Genomic DNA, 17,272 nt, shown 5'->3' on the forward strand with positions numbered 1-17,272 from the left:
GCCCACGTCGCGCGTCACCGCAGCGCGTGACGTCATCACGGCGGCCCGGGCCCCGCGCGCTCCCCGGCGTCGGACGCGGCGACCTTGGCCGGGCCGCGGTGGGGGCGTGGCTGCAAGCGGGGGGCGCTGGGGCTGGGCGCGGGGGGAGGGGCAGCAGCCTGGGGGTGTGAGCATGCGCAGTGCGTGCCCGCCGCGAGGCGCTTGAGGGAGCGGGGCCGGCAGAGGGCCGGTGCCGGGGGCGGGCATGCGCGGTGCGTGCCCAGCGGGAGCGAGCCGGAGGCCCGGCGGGGGCCGGGGCGCGCATGCGCGGTGCGTGCGCGGCGGGAGCGCGCGGACATGCGCAGTGCGTCTCCGCCGACCACGGGGACGAGCGGAGGTCGGGAGCGCGCGCGAGGCCCGTCCTGCAGTTCTGCGGGGAAAGCGCAGCCTCAGCCCACAGAGGACCCTGCTTCGCTGAATTTCCTTCATCAGGCGGTGTCGGTGCGTCGCGCGCGTGCAACTGTTAAACATTTGCTTTTTAGCAAGAGAACGAGCTCGTGAACAATCGCAATAGTAATAAATGTATCTTGTGGGAGGTGTTAGTGACCCCGGTGACCTTTTGCCCCCGAGTACCTTATTTCCGTTGATGCTTTTAGCAGCGTCGTTACATCATTCACAGCGCACACCTGCACTCTCCTCTTGGCCTCTTCTATTGAGTTTTTTTTTGGTTGTTTTTTTTTCGCAAAAGGCATCTCTTTTCTCTGTAGCATGGTTTGGTAAAAACGTTTTCAGGCTCTGGCCCCTTTCACGGGGTTGCTTCCAGGCTCTGTGAGCCGGGTTGTGCGGAGCCGTGTAGGTGCAGCTGGCTCACTGTCAGGTGTAAGTCTGCCCGTACCACGGCTGCAAACGCTGTGCGTGTTCCACAACTGACGAGAACACTGCGTGCACGCCCGCCACGAGAGCGCCACGACGCGGGAAGTCTGTGACGTGACTTCTGTTAGCTGGGACGACAGGCTGCCGTGGGAGCTGTCGTCCCCGCAGAGCAGTCTGTACCCACGCACGGCACTCCCGGGGTTTATCACGGACACACATCTCGCAGGGAACAAAGGTGCCTTTCACCCCGGGGCCTTGAGGAGCTGCCACTCGCTGTGGTTTGGGCGAGGAAGGGCCTGCACAGGACGGCTTTGTGCGCCCCGGGGCCTCCCGAGCCGGGGGAGGCCCCACGCAGCGCCCTGGGCGGCCGCCAAGTGCCTGGACGGCAGCTCCTCCAGGACAGGAACAGAATGCGCCCTCAGTGAGTGCTGGCCGGGGAGGGCAGAGAGGTGCCCTGGGGCCCCGAGCTCCCGCGCCCCGGCCCTGCGCCCGCTTGTGCCAACTCAGGCTGCTGACTCGGTTTCCCTAGTGCGTTTCGCTGAGGGACCTGGAAAGGAAGGCGCTGGGATGGGTGGAGGACACCACGGCCACTGCCTCTGCACACCTGAGCCAGGTCCACTGCGGCCGCAGCCCGCCACCGGGCCCCGCAGAGCTGGTGCAAGCGTCCTTGGCTTCGGCCCCCCGGGGCCTGGCTGCTTGGAAAGGCCGCCCTCCTGGCGCCCCGTCTCTGAACGACAGCACAACCACGTGCTCGTGTGCAGAGCCCGGGGTGCTCGATGGCAGCCCTGCGTGTGGGGATGAAGTCGCCCTAAACAGGGCGCCTGTGAGGCCGGATCTCACGGGTCCCAGGCTGACCCTAAGCCACAAACACACTCACGTGTGCACCTGCAAACCAGACTGACCCAGTTCATAGCTGCCAAGTACCTGCATCCAAAATGAGTTGCTTTTTTCTCCTTTTTAAAATCTTTGTTTTTATCATTAAAATGAACTCCGGTGGCGCCTGGGTGGCTGATTCGGTTGAGCTGCCAACTCTTGGTTTCTGCCCAGGTCGTGATCTCAAGGTCATGAGGTCAAGGCCTGATTGGTCTGGGATCAGTGGGGAGTCTCCTTGAGGTCCTCTCTCCCTCTCTCTGCTCCTCCTGCTCCTTCTCGCTCTAAAATTAACCTCAGAACAAAAAGCGGCCTCCACGATAGCCATAAGCATGCCCATGTCTGATGTCAAGCGATTTCCTTCAAAGGAGCGAAGCGGGAGCTTAACGGGGTTGTGTCGGGCCCTGCTGATACGAACTGTGCGTCCCTGCCCCTTCTCTTCCTGCTGTATTTGCTGCACGGTGCTGCTGACCGACTTCCTTTCCAACATTTGGTTTGGTTCGCGGCTCCATGACACGTCCTTGTATACAATTCTGATGTGGGGGGACACCTGGGGGACTCAGCACTTGAGGATCTGCCTCGGCCCAGGGCGTAACCCCGGGGGCCCGGGATGGAGTCCCACATCGGGCTCCCTCATGGAGCCTGTTTCTCCCTCTGCCTGTGTCTCCGCCTCTCTCTCTCTCTCTGTCTCTCATGAATAAATAAATAAAATCTTAAAAAAAAAAAAAGAACAGGGACGTGGGTTGAGGACCTCACGGACCACGGGGCTGTGTGTCTCTGGCGTCCTGCACGTGAGCCCCGACCACTGGGCGACATGTGTGTGTCCCGACGCTGCTGGGATGCTGGGAGAGCTTTGACGTTTGCTGTCAGCTCGTCTGAGCCCATCCGTCAAAGCTGCGTGGTTGAAAAGTGTGGGGTTTTTGCCCAATCAGAAGTGTGTCCATTATGATGCCACCCTGGGGTGCAGGTGGGGGACCTGTGGGTGAACACACCTGAAAGATGGAAGGTGGACAAGGAAGAGCCTAGAGGCCCCGTGACCAAATTTAGGGAGAAGGGCCAGCCCGGATAGGTCTAGATGTTTCAACTAGAGCATTGGGGATGCTTGTTACGCACGGGCAGCTGATTGATACATAAAACTGGAGCCACTGAGTCAAGCGGGGATGGAAATGGTCACGTGGGGTTGAGACACTCGAGGCGCCTAGCTGTGCCGGGAGGAGGAAGATCCCTTACAGGCATGGCATCTAGGCCGAGTCCGTGGGCTGGAGGCCTTCACAGGGGGCGCTTGCACACCCACTTGGAGTCCGGCAAGGGGGTCCGACATCTGGGCACACGGTGCACGATTCCTCTTCTGCGAAATATCCAGAACGTGACGATCCACATAGGCAGAGAGCAGATCCGCGGTGTCCGGGTGCTGGGGAGTGGGCCGCGAGGGGCTGCTCGCGGAGACGCGGCCTCCTTCCGGGGCGATGAGAACGTCCTGGCAGCAGGCAGTGGGGAGCGTGGCTCGCCTTTGGGCGAGCGCCAAATGCCGCTGCGTTGTAGCCTCCTAGGCAGTGACGTTTATATTACGTGCACCTCACCTCATTTTCGTCGGAAGGAAGCACGTAGGTGGGGGATGAACGAGAGGCAGTCGAGAGAGGAACCTGCGTGAGGAGTGGGAAGGCGAGGCGCGCGATGGAACCGGAGGGAGCGACACAAGAAGCCCACCGTCGCCTCTGGAAAGTGAGACTGTTCCCTGCAGTGGCTGTGTGGCTCCGTGGGAGCCCCAAAGGGACGCCCCACGTCCTGGCCTGCAGACCTGGGGAGGGGGCCTTAAATAGGAAGAGGTCATTGCCCATGGGATGACGTGAGGATCTGAGACGAGGTGGCCCTGCCTCCAACAACAGGGGTCCTGGGAAGAGACAGAGGAGGAGCCACAGACGCAGGGGAGGAGCCCCGTGAGGACGGAGGAGGAGATGAGACAAGGGCGCCTGGGGCCCCAGACGCTGGAAGAAGCGGGAGGGCCCCTCCCCGGAGCCTCCGTAGGGAGCGTGTCCCCCCAGGACCTCAGACTCAGGTCCCCAGAGCTGGGGGAGCACATGTTCCTGTGGTTTTATGCGCCCACGTTACGGGAATTGTTACAGATGCCACAGAAACTAGCACCTTGGCCGCACGTGAAAACGGGAAGCTTCTGGTGAAATAAGGCTGAGAATCTTGTTCTGATGCAGCTGACGGAGGCCACGAGGAACGCTGTCCCTGCCGTCGGGGGGGCGGTGAGGGGCGGGGGGGCGGCCCGGCCCGCAGGTTCATCCGTGTCCTGGAGAGCCCGGCGTCGCGGAGGAGCGCCTGTTCCGTTAGGTTCTGTTCCCAGGCGGTCGCGGTGGCCTGTGCGTGGAAGTCTCTTCTTTTCCTCTGGTGGCACAAGTATTTTGTCACATGGCCCCATGAATGAACATCCGTGTTGGGGACATGCATCCCCTGCTCAGGGCTTGGATGCTGGAGGCACCGATGGCATCGAGCGCTTGTCCGAGGTCCCGCCAGCCACAGGGGCCCTGCGAGCTCCCTGATGGGCCCCCCTCGGGCCCCAAGTACACCGCCCCGGACCTGTGTCACCTCTTTGATCCATCGAGGCCACGTCCTGGTTCCTCAGACGACTCCCAACCCCCCGCACGGACGCCACCTCGGCCCGCGCGCCGCTTGCCAGCGCTTGTTTGCAGAAATAAAAGTAAAGCAGGAACGTGCGCCTTCTCCGTGTTCATCTCTGATCCAATTGTCTCTTGCCCCCCAGCTCCCGAAGGTGCTGTTTTGGGGTCGGATGATAAGGAAAAGAATTTTGTATTTGGATAATAAAATTTCCTTACTTGCCTTCAGCAACCTTTAACTCAATTTCCTGTCCCCGGAGACAGCGTGTGGTAGAGAGAATCCAATGCGTCGTTCGTAGGGGGAAGGTGCCACCTTGATCCAAATGCGAGGGGCGGGCGGCGCTGGGTGGCGGTGCTGGGTGGCGGCGCTGGGTGGTGCATGGAAATGGTCCGGGGCGGTAGGAAGCGGGGAAGGCTTCGCTCTGGAAGGGATAATGAGGTCTGCTTGGGATTCCAGGGGCTGCGGAGGTACTTCGCACTGGCCCCCCCCTCATTACCGGCACAGCCCCGCTGTCCCCGAAGCGGCCAATACATAGATGAAGGGCGGCCACACATGAGGGGGCCCGGCGGGAGCGCAGGAAAATATAATAGGCGGGGGGGGGGGGGGGGGAGTGTGGGATGGGGGCCCACGGGTCACTGGGCCGACACGGGAGCGCGCAGGAGCGGGTCTCCTGGGGGGCCAAGGGGGAGCTTCAGGATGGCAGCAGGGACGCGTCCCCTGATGCCAACCTGGGGACACGGGGCATTGATCCTGGGGTGGGGGTGAGGGGGAATTAGAAGCACCTGCTATAGTGAGTAGTGCTGCATGTTGGAAACCCGGGCCCGCCGGGAAGGCGACACCTGGGGCCCAGGCCGACAGACAGGGGAGCGTGAGCAGCACTCGGGGCCCGGGCGCGACCTTGTGTCCGGGTCACAGGTGCTCGGGGACGCGCGGCCGGTGCCACCTTGCTTCCCTGGGACTCCATCCTGTTGGTGTGCTGGGTGACACCGTCCTCCCTGTTCCTCGTTAGACGTGACCCCCGACGCACTTTCCTGCTGCGATCTTCGGCTTAGGTGGCGAACGCTGGGCGCCCGGCCTCTTTCTTCCATGCGCGACACGCAGGTGCCATCTCCAAAGGAGGACAAAAGCACAGACAGGCTCTGTGGCAGGAAGCCGGCCTTTCTGGGACATGTTTCCAGAAGGAAGAGTCTTTCCCTGTCAAACCTCCATGGACACTTGCGCTCTGCAGAGCCCCACGGACAGCAGGGGTCAGCTCTATCTCCACATGTGCTGGGCGGCCGAGTGGACCTCGGGGCCCCCAGACGCAGGAGGGACCCTCAGGGCGGACAAGGGCTACAAGCCAGCACGACCTCTGCTTCCTCACCACCCTCATCTGATTGCAGACGGGACCTCACAGTGACCTGGGCCTGGGCCTGGGTGACCTCTGTGACCTCACCGTGTCCTGGGTGACCTCCATGACCTCACCATCCTCATCTGATCACAGACGGGACCTCACAGTGACCTGGGCCTGGTCCTGGGAGACCTCTGTGACCTCACCATCTCCTGAGTGACCTCCATGACCTCATCACCCGTATCTGCTCACAGATATGACCTCACAATGACCTGGACATGGATCCTGTCCTCAGGTGACCCCTGTGACCTCACCACCCTCAGGTGTCACTTCATCACCTCTGCTCTGCTCAGAGATGTGACCTCTTAGTGACCTGGATGTGGAGGTGCTCTCAGGTGACCTCTGTGACCTCACCACCCCTGCTCTGCTCAGAGATGTGATCTCTCAGTAACCTGGACCGGGTCCTGGGTGACCTCTGTGACCTCAGCACTCTCATCTCACACAGGTGACCCCACAGTGACCTGCACGTGGACCCCGTCCCCCGGTGATCCTCGTGACCTCGAGCTGCATGCCCTTTCCCTTCGTGTCCCTGCTTTGCTGGCCCTTGCTCTTCTGGGCACAGGAAGGAACCCGGGGGGCCAAGCTGCCCCCGCCTGCCACACTGTCCTCCTGGGCTCGACTGAACGTGCAGTGCCGCGGGGAGCGTGTGTTGGGACCCTGGTGCTGCCAGCCGCACTGCCGGGGCCCCAGGGCCCTCCCGCGAGGCCAGCCTCAGGAGCTGGGTCTGCTCCTCTGCAGCTCCTGAGCGCCTCACCGCGCTGCGGGGGGTCAGGTGCGGCCGATGTGGCGAAGGGCCCTACACGGGGGAAACCACCTCCCCTGCCTGCCGCTCAGAACATGTCACCGTACTCAGCTCTTCACGTTTCACGTTTTTACTTGAAATATTTTGTTTTGAGGTAAAACTCACGTAACCTAAACTCAGCTACTTTAAAGCCAGCGATGCAGCAGCATTTCGCACACTCACAGCGCCGTGCAGTCAACGCCTTTGTCTAGTGCCAAAGCTTTCCCATCCGCCAGACAGGGACCCCGTCCCCACGAGCGGCCACCCCCGCCCGCTCCCCCAGCCCCCGGCGACCTGTTTCCTGTCTGTGGGTTGCATGTTCCAGATGTTTCATATAAACAGAGTCACATGCCACGGGTCCTTGTGGGTCTGCTTCTCTCAGTGACCCCCACGACCTCAGGGTCCATCCCCGGGGCAGTCCACTCCTTTTCACGGCCAGGTAGTAGTCCCCCGTGTGCGTGGACCACACTTTGTCTGTGTATCTGTCCACACACAGGGGCTGCTTCTGCTGTGTGTCTGTGCCGAATTGCAAGCGATGAAATGCTTCGCATTGGACGGGGACAGCTCCTCCTGCTGTGTCAGCATGAGCTACCTGGTGACCAGGGCTCCGATTCACCCGCTCGCGGCCTCCGTTTGCTCCTCAGTGATGTCATCAAAGCCCTCGACTTGCAGGTTCTGCTGAGCATTCGGTGAGCTGACATGCGCAAAGCCCTTAGGACCATTCTGCAACCTGAGTATAAGATTTTATTTGGGAATAGGGTGTTTGCAGATGGGATGATGTGAAGGATCTGAGATGAGCTCGTCCTGGCCCTACGTCCAACGACGGGGGTCCCCGGAAGAGACAGAGGAGGAGAGGCAGATGCACAGGAGGAGCCACGTGAGGACGGGAGGGACACGGCCAGAAGCCCGGGGACGCCTGGGGCCCCAGACGCTGGAAGAGGCGGGAGGGACCCTCCCTGGAGCCCCTGGATCTCAGCCCCTGCCCCTCCTGGAGCTCCAGAGCTGGGTCAGGATGGGGTCCTATGTAGGTCCCCGTTTGGGGTCATTTGCTGTGACCACCGCAGCAGCCTCACACGGCACCCAAATCCACTGTGGCCGTGGAGCCTACAGACCTGCAGTGAGGCCTCACTCACCATCACCAGGACCCCTTCCAGACCCTTAGGGATGAGAGACACTCCTCCGTAACCCCTGGGGGGTCGTCCGGTTCAGCCGTTAGGTCAATCCCTTTAAGTCATGGGAGGAATGGTCGTGCGTTGGTGAAGATACAGGGAGGGCGCCTCACCTGGGCGGGCACTGCCATCCGGGCACAGGCGGCCTGCCTGTGTGCTTAATGAGCACCGCGCGCGTTCCTTGACGTCGCCTGCTCCGTTAGGGCCCCCCGGGAGCAGGTGCGAGCTACGCTCCAGGGCTGCGTGGCCTTCATGGTCCACAGTCCCACATGGTCTGCCTGCAGCCGCCTGCGGGGGTGAGCCGAGCGGGCGCCTTAGGGGGCGGTGCCTGGGGCAGGAGAACCTGCAGCATCGCCCACCTGGAGGCCAGAGGCCGGGACCAGCAGGACCCCGACACGAGCCGGGCCGCGCTCCACCCAAACGGCCTCCGGCCCGGGCAGTGGCGGTCCCCCGCAAGCCAATCCCATTAGGGCGCCCACGTCGTCCGTGAGCTCGAAAAGCGTTTTCTCTGTCTCCCAACTTTTCCAGAGTCGGACGCGCGCGAGCTAAAAATAAACGTGCGTTAAACGTGTTTTGGAAACGAGTTCGGGCTATAAATAAGTTTATAACCAGAGAGAAGGCATCTGGCTGCCCAGCCTCGTGCCGCGGCGGGACCCCGCTCGCAGCTCTCTGGGGGGGGAAGCAGTGTTTTCTGGACGGTTCTTGAGTTCCGCTCAAACCGCGGAAGCAGGACTCAGGCTGCGGCGTCCTCGTGCCCCTGAGCCCCCGAGCGTGAAGGTGCCAGAGACTCCAAGGACCGTGGGGGCGATGCTGTATTCCGCTCCCGCCAGGACTCCGCGTTCCGGAGAGCCAGAGTTCCTGGCGTGGACTATTACGTATTTTATTTTTTAGGGGTTACAAATACTGCTTGGAGACAACTTGCAAAGCCCAGGCCCAGGATAAAGGGAACCATGTCTCCTCTTCCACGTCCCGGGCCGCCGCTCACAGAAGACGGGAAGCATAGGGGTTCCTTCGTCCAGATGTGAATAACCACGTCTGAGGGCCGGTTGCTGCACATGGGGTGAGGGTAGAAACGGGGAGGAAGGCAATCACGTGCAGGCTCTGACGCCGGGAAGGGCTCCGTTCGACAGGACGTGGGGGCTCCTCTCAGCTGCGTGCTCCAGAAGTGGGCTGGAGACACAAAACAGAAGGAATTAGCCCGAAAATGTGGGTAACGGTCCCAGGCCCAGAGTCCCAGCCAGGGGGCGGGTCCTGAGGCAGGAGTGAGGCGTGCGTGCCCAGGGACAACCAAGGCTCTGGGCTGGGGCCTGAGGGCGGCAGGTGCGCCTTGCCGGTCCGTTCGGGCTCGTGGGGATGGGACAGGGAGCCCCCGGGAGGAGCTGCCCCCACGGGACACCTTGCCGTCGGTACTGTTAAGAGGGAACAAGAAGAAACCTGCCAGTTCCTCAAGGGTTAAACACGGAGGTGGCCTGTGACCCTATGGGGGTGACAGCGGGCGTGACACGGGAGCTGCGTGTGTGCACGGGTGTGTGAATGTCTAAACGTCCGACCTGCGCAGGAAGGGTTATGGGCAGGTGAGCAGGTGTCACGGGCGGGATGGGGGCATCCCCAGGATGCACGTCCACATGCCAACTTCCAGCACATGGAGCGGAAGGGACGCGGCCAGCAGCCTGGGGACGCCTGGGGCCCCAGACGCCGGAAGAGGCTGCTGGGACCCTCCCTGGAGCCTCCGGAGGGAGCGCGGCCCGCCTGGACCTCAGACTCTGCTCGCCAGACTTTGGGGAGAAAAGGCAGCCCAGAGTGGTGAGCGCCGTGTCCAGCACGAGTCCTCAAGCGGCACCTCGGGGCGTCTTGAGACAGACTGGTCAGACTGGCGGCCCCGAGCACCACAGCCCGTCGGGGCTGCTGATCCCTGGGTTCGAGAGCCCCCCCAGCCGGGCCCATCCGTCTGCGTGTCCTCGCCAGCAGCCCGCGTGGAAAGAATGCCCTTGCGGAGGACAGCTGAGTTAAGTCTTGTTTTGGCAGCACATAACTCGGGTTATTTTAAGGGCTCTTGTTCATGCCCCAGAGGTTATGTACCAGCAGATTGCAGGAAATCACAGCCACGCATGGCATTAGGGCCGCATTACTGTCTGGCTCCAGAATCCGAGGTATGTAATTAACTCCTAATCCCCGGCGTCCAACCCCCGTCGGGAACTTCCATGACAGAAACGCGCTGTCTCACGAGCTGTTCCGGGGTCGCGGGGGCACAGAGCTCCGCTGGGTTTGAGCAGACGCCGCCCCGGGCGGACACATCCACGCCGCGCCAGGCCCACCGCACACACGGAGCGAGGTGGAGTCAGGTGTTGGCAACAGGCGACCGGCTCCATCTCCTCGCATGCTGCCCTGGTGGCGCGACGGCCAACCTCCCAGACTTGGTGGCATTTCTGAGGTTCAAGGGCAGCAAGAGCCTCGCTAGGAGCCAGACAACGTTCCCACGACCACCGGGGACGAGGCGGGCTCAAGAAGCAACTGGCCTGCACAGGTTGTGAACTCTTCGGTCCAGTTGTCGTTTTTGCGGAGTCAGAACTGGGTTACCTGAGAGGAGCAGGTGGTGCACTTCAGTTTCCTTTCTGACCCACTTTAAACCCAGCCCTGATCCCGTTGTGCGACACAATGCAGGTTCTTTCCCGGAAAATGCACAGAGACAATGGGCCCTCCAGTCTTTGAAAAGGAGCGCGCATGTGGAGTTTGGGTGTCCTTCCAGACTTGGGGATGAGAGAGAGAGAGAGACAGAGACAGAGAGAGAGACAGAGACAGAGAGAGAAAGAGAGACAGAGACAGAGAGAGAAAGAGATGATGGAAGGATGGATGGATTGACAGACATGATGGATGGGTGGATGGATGGATGGATGGATGGATGGATGGATGGGGGGATGGACAGATAGATAATAGATATAATGGATGGATAATAAGATAGATAGATAGATAGATAGATAGATAGATAGATAGATAGAGGAATCAATGGATGGATAGGTCAGTGCATGGATGGATAGATGGTTGGATGGTTGGATGGATGGATGGATGGATGGTTGGATGGATGGATGGATGGATGGATTAATCGATGGATAGATGTGATGGGTGGATGATGGATGGACGGAGAATAGATGGGTGGATAGATGAGTTGATGGATGATATGACGGAAGGAGGGATCGATGGATGCACACATAGATAAATGGGTAATAGATTGAAAGCAGGTGTGTTTCCTCTGCTCCGCTTGTTTACAGCACGCACGTGCACACACGGAAAGATGGTAAAGAGCGTCTGAGGCTGTACATGTGCGTTTGCGCTGGCGCAGAGATGAGCAGAGTCCCTGATCTGTAGACACAAAAATTAGAGGCATCATGATTATGTATCGAATCTCCCATAACCTCAGATAACACGCGTGCGTAACACGGAATACAATCATATCATGTAATTACATGATACGTGAGTGTGTGCTACATGGCACCGCATAGCATACACGTATCTGCCTTGTAGAGCGTGTAATTTTAGGAAACACGTGTATCCCTAGCCCATAAAAACACAATGTAGTAGGCCCGATGGCATGTAATCTGGTTTCTCCTTTTGCGTTATTTTTATAAGCCGTGAGTTGTGAAGACGGCTGTCAAGTTTCCCATCTGGATTTCAACTCCACACCTGCACTGTGAGGTGAATTACTCCTGCAGTGGACCCTCCCCAGTGGGTCTGTGGACGCAGGTGGGGTCTGTGGACAGGTGGGGTCTGTGGACAGGTGCCCTCCTTCCCACTGGGGTCACGGCTGTGTCTGGCCGGTTGGCGATTTCCCGAGCCTGGCGGGACAGGGGTTCAGGCCCCCAGGATGGTGAGCTCAGCTGAAGGCAGGTGCTCCACTGATGGAGCCCCCCAGGTGCCCCTTGAATCTGCAGGTGTTCAGGGCGAGCACGACGGGGGAGGTTGCTGCAGGAGGGTGCTGAAGCGAGCTCCGGGCACCGACCACGCAGGAGCTCCTGCTGCAGACACCAGGCCTCCGTGGACCTGACCCCACAGCGTGGGTGCACGGGAGCACTGGGACTCTGCACCCACCTGCAGCAGTTACAGGTTTGCCCTGACAGGTGACACCCCGTGGCCGTCGGAAGCAGCATGCCTTCCGCAGGTCGTACCCGAGGTGTGTGAGGGCCGCAGGAAGCCTGTGCCTCGCCCCGGGACACTGTCCCAGCGCACAAGCGGGCCCCGGTGGCCGCCAAGCCCGCAGCGTCTCCTGGAAGCCTGTGCATCGAGCGGCGAAGTTATTTCTGGCCACGGCACAAGGGGCGTGGAGGGCAAGGGTCTAAAAACACCCCATGCAGAGCGCGGCCCACACCTGCCGGGCACGCCTGCGCGCCTGTCGCCTGACAGCGGCTGGCCGGAGCCGCTCTATTTCTGGGGAGCAGGTGCAGGAAGGACGACAGGCCCGTGCTGCCCGTGTGGGCGGCGACACTCAGGCATTCGCCCCCAGGTTAACAGGCTTGCGTCTCGGCCTTGGCGCACACATACACCCTGCGGTGTCAGGGTCTGTGCCCCACCTGGGTCGCGGGGTGACAGTCGGCACAGGCTGCTGTGGGGCTCAGGGCGCCAGCTTAGGGGTCTCCCCTCCTGGCGACAGGTGCTTCTTGGTCTTTCCGCGACCCTGGAGGTGGCTGGTCCCACCCTTTTCCGGGCTCGCCAGCTGGCCGGGAGGATACGCGCCTCTCGGCATTCAGAAAATCTGCTGGGGTCTGGGCCCCCGCGAAAGCGCAGGCCCCGCACCTCCCATGCAGCACACTCAAGTCCGGACTCCGGCTCTCCTCTCCGGTTGCTAAGGCAGGGCTGCATCCAACAGCCGACGACCCCCTGAGGTCCCCCTGCCTTGGGTCTGGGTCCCCATCCCGGCCCTGCCCGTGGTCCCGTCAGAACGCAAGAGACACTCAGGACCCGAGGAAAGTCAGTGCAGGCAAACGCAGACTCGCAGCTCCCCGGCATGAGCGGGGGCCACGGACAGCGCGTTTTATGCTCCCTCTTTTACTGCAAAAGTGTGCGTTTTGGTGAACCTGAAATTGAGAGAAAACCTCTGCCTTTCCTCCCTCCTTCCACATGGAATCAGGTCGCCCTGGGAGCTGGGAGCTGGTGTCCCCGTTCTCACAGAGAGATGGGCTGGTTTAAGAGGAGCACACGTGAGCACCATTCTTGTCCTACAGGAATAAGCTGTCGTGTCTGGGCGTTTTGACGCTCCTGTGGGCCACGTGTTGTGTGCTGGGTCCCGGGGACGCAGAAGTCAGTGAGGTGTACCTTGGAGGAGCTCCCAGTCTGGGGGAAACAGGAGAAAAGGTGGTTGACACGCTTGGGGACTGTCGACCACGTGGGTGAGGTGGGCGGGCAGGCCAGGGAGGAGGAGGAAGTGGGTCACAGGGTGGGAGCCCACCTCGGATGGAGGACACATCCCCGGCAAAGGGACGGAAAGGGGAACTGAAGCGTGTGTGCAGTTCCCGTGTGTGGTCCGGGGCCGAAGTGCACATGTCACGGTCCCAACCCCCAGGACCTCAGCATGCGAGGTCTTACAGGGGTCACCAAGTGCAAATGAGGTTGTTCAGGTGGGCCCTGCCCCAGTGGCCTGGGGTCTGCATAAGGAGGGGACGTTTCGATGTGGGCACGGGCACACACGAGCACAGAGGCAGAGATGACGGGGGATGCGTCCACACACCACGGGACACCGGGAACCACTGGCAGCTCCAGCTGGGAGAGGAGCAGCTCTTCCCTCGGAGCCCCCAGGACGCGCCCACACCGCCCCTTCTGGATCTCAGACATCTGGTCTCCACAGCCGGGGAGGACGGATTCCTGTGGCTTTCAGATCCCCCTCCGTCCCCGGGTGCATTGCTTATGGTCGCCCCGGGGACGTGTGTGCGAAGCCCCACATACCTACATTCCCAGGTATGAGGGCAGCTGTGGGTGCGGCGATATGAGGAGCACACACGCCCCAGGTGGCCGGCGACGCCCCAAATGTGCGGATGCTCCGGGGAACTGAGGGTCCTGGCGAATCCCCCCCAGTCTCTATATTTCCTGCTCACGTTTCTGCCGCACGGGATGAAGCGTCGTTCACATTCTGCAAAGTGGCAAGGTCAGCGATGCTCCGTCCCGGCTGTCAGGGGCTGGGAAAAGTCCGTGGTCGCCTTGGGAGGTACTTTAGCTGGGTATGGAATCATAGGCTCACAGTTGTGTCTCTTCCAGAACCTGAAAGCTGTTGCTCCACGGCCTTCTCACCCGTGTGGTGTCTGGTGCAAAATCCTGGTGGCTCAACGGTTGAGGATCCGCCTTCAGCTCAGGTCGTGAGCACCCACCCCCTGTTGCAGTGCACCCCCCCGGGGGAGGGGGACCTTGTTTTGCCTGCTGCTGGGGCCCCAGCCCCTACGACAGTGCCTGGCGCAGAGGAGCTTTCAACTACATATGTGTGGCATCAGAGCCACGGGGCTGGGGCACGGGCCGCTTTCACTGCTGAGATCCCGTGCTCCCGAATCCCTCCTTGCCGTCCAGGCCAGCGGCAGTAATTTGGAGTAGAGGCGACTTGGAAGAAGGGATGTTCATTCACACGTTCACACGAGGTGCTGTCCCAACCATCTCCCCACCCGTGGACGTCATGAAATCCTATTACATCGTGTAGTTTTCAGCATTCTGGAACATTCTTTTTTAAAATTGATTTGTTAATTTTAAATATTTTACTTATTTATTCATGAGAGACAGAGAGAGCGAGGCAGAGACACAGGCAGAGGGAGAAGCAGGCTCCATGCAGGGAGTCTGACTTGGGACTCGAGCATTCTGGAACATTCTGAAGAGACGTGGGGCTGCTGGGATGAGGGCCCTGTCGTCTCGGGGGTGAGTGAGGGGTGAGCCGTGTCCACACGGCTCCATCCTCCTAGCTGGGAAAAGCTCAGCTCAGAGTGTCGTTGCTCAGCACTGCCGCCTGCCCATGCCCCGTCTCAGGAATAAAGTGTTTGTGCGTGTGTGTAGCTGTGTGTGCGGGTCTGTGATTGCGTGTCTCTGTGCGAATGTCCTTGCCACCTCGTCCCCCGTGGAGAGAGCGCGTCTCCGAGGCGGACTTGAGTCGTCCCGGCCCCGCGCGTCGGCTCCGGAGGCAGGGGGTTTGTGCGGAATGCTGACTGTTCCCCCAAGAAGAATGACCCCAGATCCGCGGCAGCTGTTTCATTACAGCTCGGAGCGACGCAGACTTATTTAATAAATAGAAGAATTTTTTAATCAAGTCATGAGACAGGATGTATAAACTTTATTATTGATTACACGTTTGTAAAAGCTTTCTCAATAAAGCAGGCTTGCTCCCCTCTGTCAGGTTTCTATTAGGCAATTTAATCTGTGTAACTCTTACTTTATACGGTTCTTTCTGTTTTATTACTTCGTATTACACTACATCTTTGTGGCCACAAATTGAATAGCATAATTGTTTTTTCTTCTTGGGACCCCCCCTCTCCAAAAAAAAAAAAACCTACAAAAAACCCTGTGCTTTTTGTTCCAGGAGGTAATAATTTTAGACAAAACGTAACCATTTTAATGGGGAAAAGTTCTACCAAAAAATAATAAAAAAAAATGAAAAACGCTTCATGGGCATTTATGGCTCCCTTTTGATCTAAAACGTTGGGGCAATCTGCACAATCTGGTTTTTTTGCCGAGCAAGAAAGAGAGGTCGGTTGTGAACGGTGCCATCTGCTTTCTTACATATTTTATGTAGGATGAAGCTAATTTCGTTCAAGGGCGTTTAATTTTATGGTCATAAAGTTGGTTTTCCCGTGATGGAGCAGGTGAATCGCTGTCAATTAAGGGGCATCGACGCTTCACGGAGGGCGGGACCGCTCAGCTCGCGGGCTCGGCCCGGACACGCACTGTGTAGACATTTCTGTGTTTGTTCACAGCAACCACTTCTGCACACGGGGCCTCCTTGGTGCTCTCGTGGGTCTGGGGTGCGGGAAGCACCCCACCTGCTAAGGTCACTCTACGTTAAAGGTGGGGATGGAGAAATGGGGGGGGCTTAGCCGGGGGCCCGGATGGAAGCCGGCGAGGTCATGGAGGTCAGCTTCACCGCCTCATTGTCCATCCCGGGCCACATGTCCCGTCCTGGGGCGCTCTGCTCCTGGGGCAAGACTCATCACTGGTGCCACAGTGAGCGGCATCGTGGTGTCCCCTCAAAGTCGTGGAAATCCAACGCGAAGGAAGCACAAGCGAGCCTGTGAGTGTTTGTCCTGGCCTCGTTGTCGTCATGACAGGACAAGCACTAGTCTTGGTGTTAAGGATATCATCACCACCGTCGGGCATTAGGGACGCGTCACTGCTCCTCCGGGATTCCCGGCGGGCCGCCGCCTCTTCCTCAGTGCAAGCCCAACGGCCGCCCTCTCACGTGACGCCGACAAAGGTGCTGTGTGCTTGGCCGTCCCGGAGTCGGAGGGATTGTCATGACACCCCGAGGAAGCGGAGGACCCCACGTGGAACGGGAAGACGGCCAGTTTGCTCGCTTGATGAAGACAAACGTGCCTTGGGGTCGGTTCCAGAAGCTTCCACCAGGATCTTCTCTCCAGGATGTGAGGAACAACAACAACAACAACAACAAAACAGAAAAGAGGTAAAACCTGACCTCACTGTGGTTTTATTTAGTCTTTTTTGGGGGGAATTGGCAAATGGTTTGGCAAATGCTTGCGGACGTGTGGAAATGATATGTCCAGGAAAAGCCATCATTCTGGTGGCCGCTCGGGGGTTTCTCGGAAAGGCCTCCACCGGCGGGTGTAGACGGGCAGCGCTGGGCGTGCGGTGCCGGATGATGCGACTGGGGGAACACCCGTCCGGCGGGTTGACTGTCAACCCTGTTCCAGTCGCTCAGGCCTGAACCGGCCCAGAATCAGACCCCGCATCCTCACCACAGTCACGTCACGCGGCCGCCTGCTGACAGAGGAGCTCCCGCTTGTGGGTTAAAACCCTCGACAAGCGCACACAGAGCCGCCTCCGGGATTTGTCCACTTGGTGGGCTCGTCTTAGTGGTTTGTCTGCCTGTCGCCCGTCTGCCATCGCTCGTCTTTACGGTGAGCCCGTGAGCCCGTGACGGAGTAAGCATTTGTTTTGGGGGAACTCAGGTGAGACTCTGTTCCTAAAAGGAGGTGAAACCCCGGGAAGGAAACGTTGCCCTTCCTAAGCCTGGGGTGGCCGCCCGCAGGGGTCGGCGCCACCTCGTGGGCCCCAGGGACATGACACCTGGTCAACCTCTGTGCCCACGGGGGCAGCAGGGGCCCTTTAGGGTTCTTGCCCTGAGCAGCGACCTCCGCAGGAGCCCAGCATGGCCTCAGCTCCTAGGCAGGCCCTCCCCACGACCCCCACAGACACGTCCTGATGCTCGTCGGGATCCCTCCACAGGCACCCCCACCCCTGCATAGGATCCGTCCAGGCATCCGTCTGTCCGGGCCATTCTTCAGCCTGGGTCGTGGCCCGGGAGGGGCGGTGGCTGTGGCGGGGGGTGGGGCAGCAGCTGCCGGCAGAGGAACAGCTGGGGCATGACCTCCTGGGCTGGCAGGGTGGCCTCCCGCC

General features: G+C 60.1%; 1 protein-coding gene across 1 annotated transcript; it reads left to right on the forward strand.

Moving 5' to 3' along the window:
* The first annotated feature begins 8,338 nt into the window (after positions 1-8,338).
* Positions 8,339-10,533, forward strand: LOC121482374. The gene is made up of 2 exons (XM_041740293.1): positions 8,339-9,834; positions 9,937-10,533. The coding sequence occupies exons 1-2, from the start codon at positions 9,298-9,300 to the stop codon at positions 10,213-10,215; spliced, it is 816 nt and encodes a 271-aa protein (XP_041596227.1). The 5' UTR covers positions 8,339-9,297; the 3' UTR covers positions 10,216-10,533.
* The last annotated feature ends 6,739 nt before the right edge of the window (positions 10,534-17,272 follow it).

The sequence above is a fragment of the Vulpes lagopus genome, chromosome X (genome assembly GCF_018345385.1).
Source record: "Vulpes lagopus strain Blue_001 chromosome X, ASM1834538v1, whole genome shotgun sequence".
NCBI lineage: Eukaryota > Metazoa > Chordata > Mammalia > Carnivora > Canidae > Vulpes > Vulpes lagopus.

What these genes read in the sequence shown, in the direction of transcription:
- LOC121482374 (XM_041740293.1), top strand. Translation starts at nt 9,298, where the DNA reads ATGCACGTCCACATGCCAACTTCCAGCACATGGAGCGGAAGGGACGCG. An exon ending in GTCTGGCTCCAGAATCCGAG is followed by an intron (nt 9,835 to 9,936) that starts GTATGTAATTAA and finishes GCGGGGGCACAG; the next exon opens with AGCTCCGCTGGGTTTGAGCA.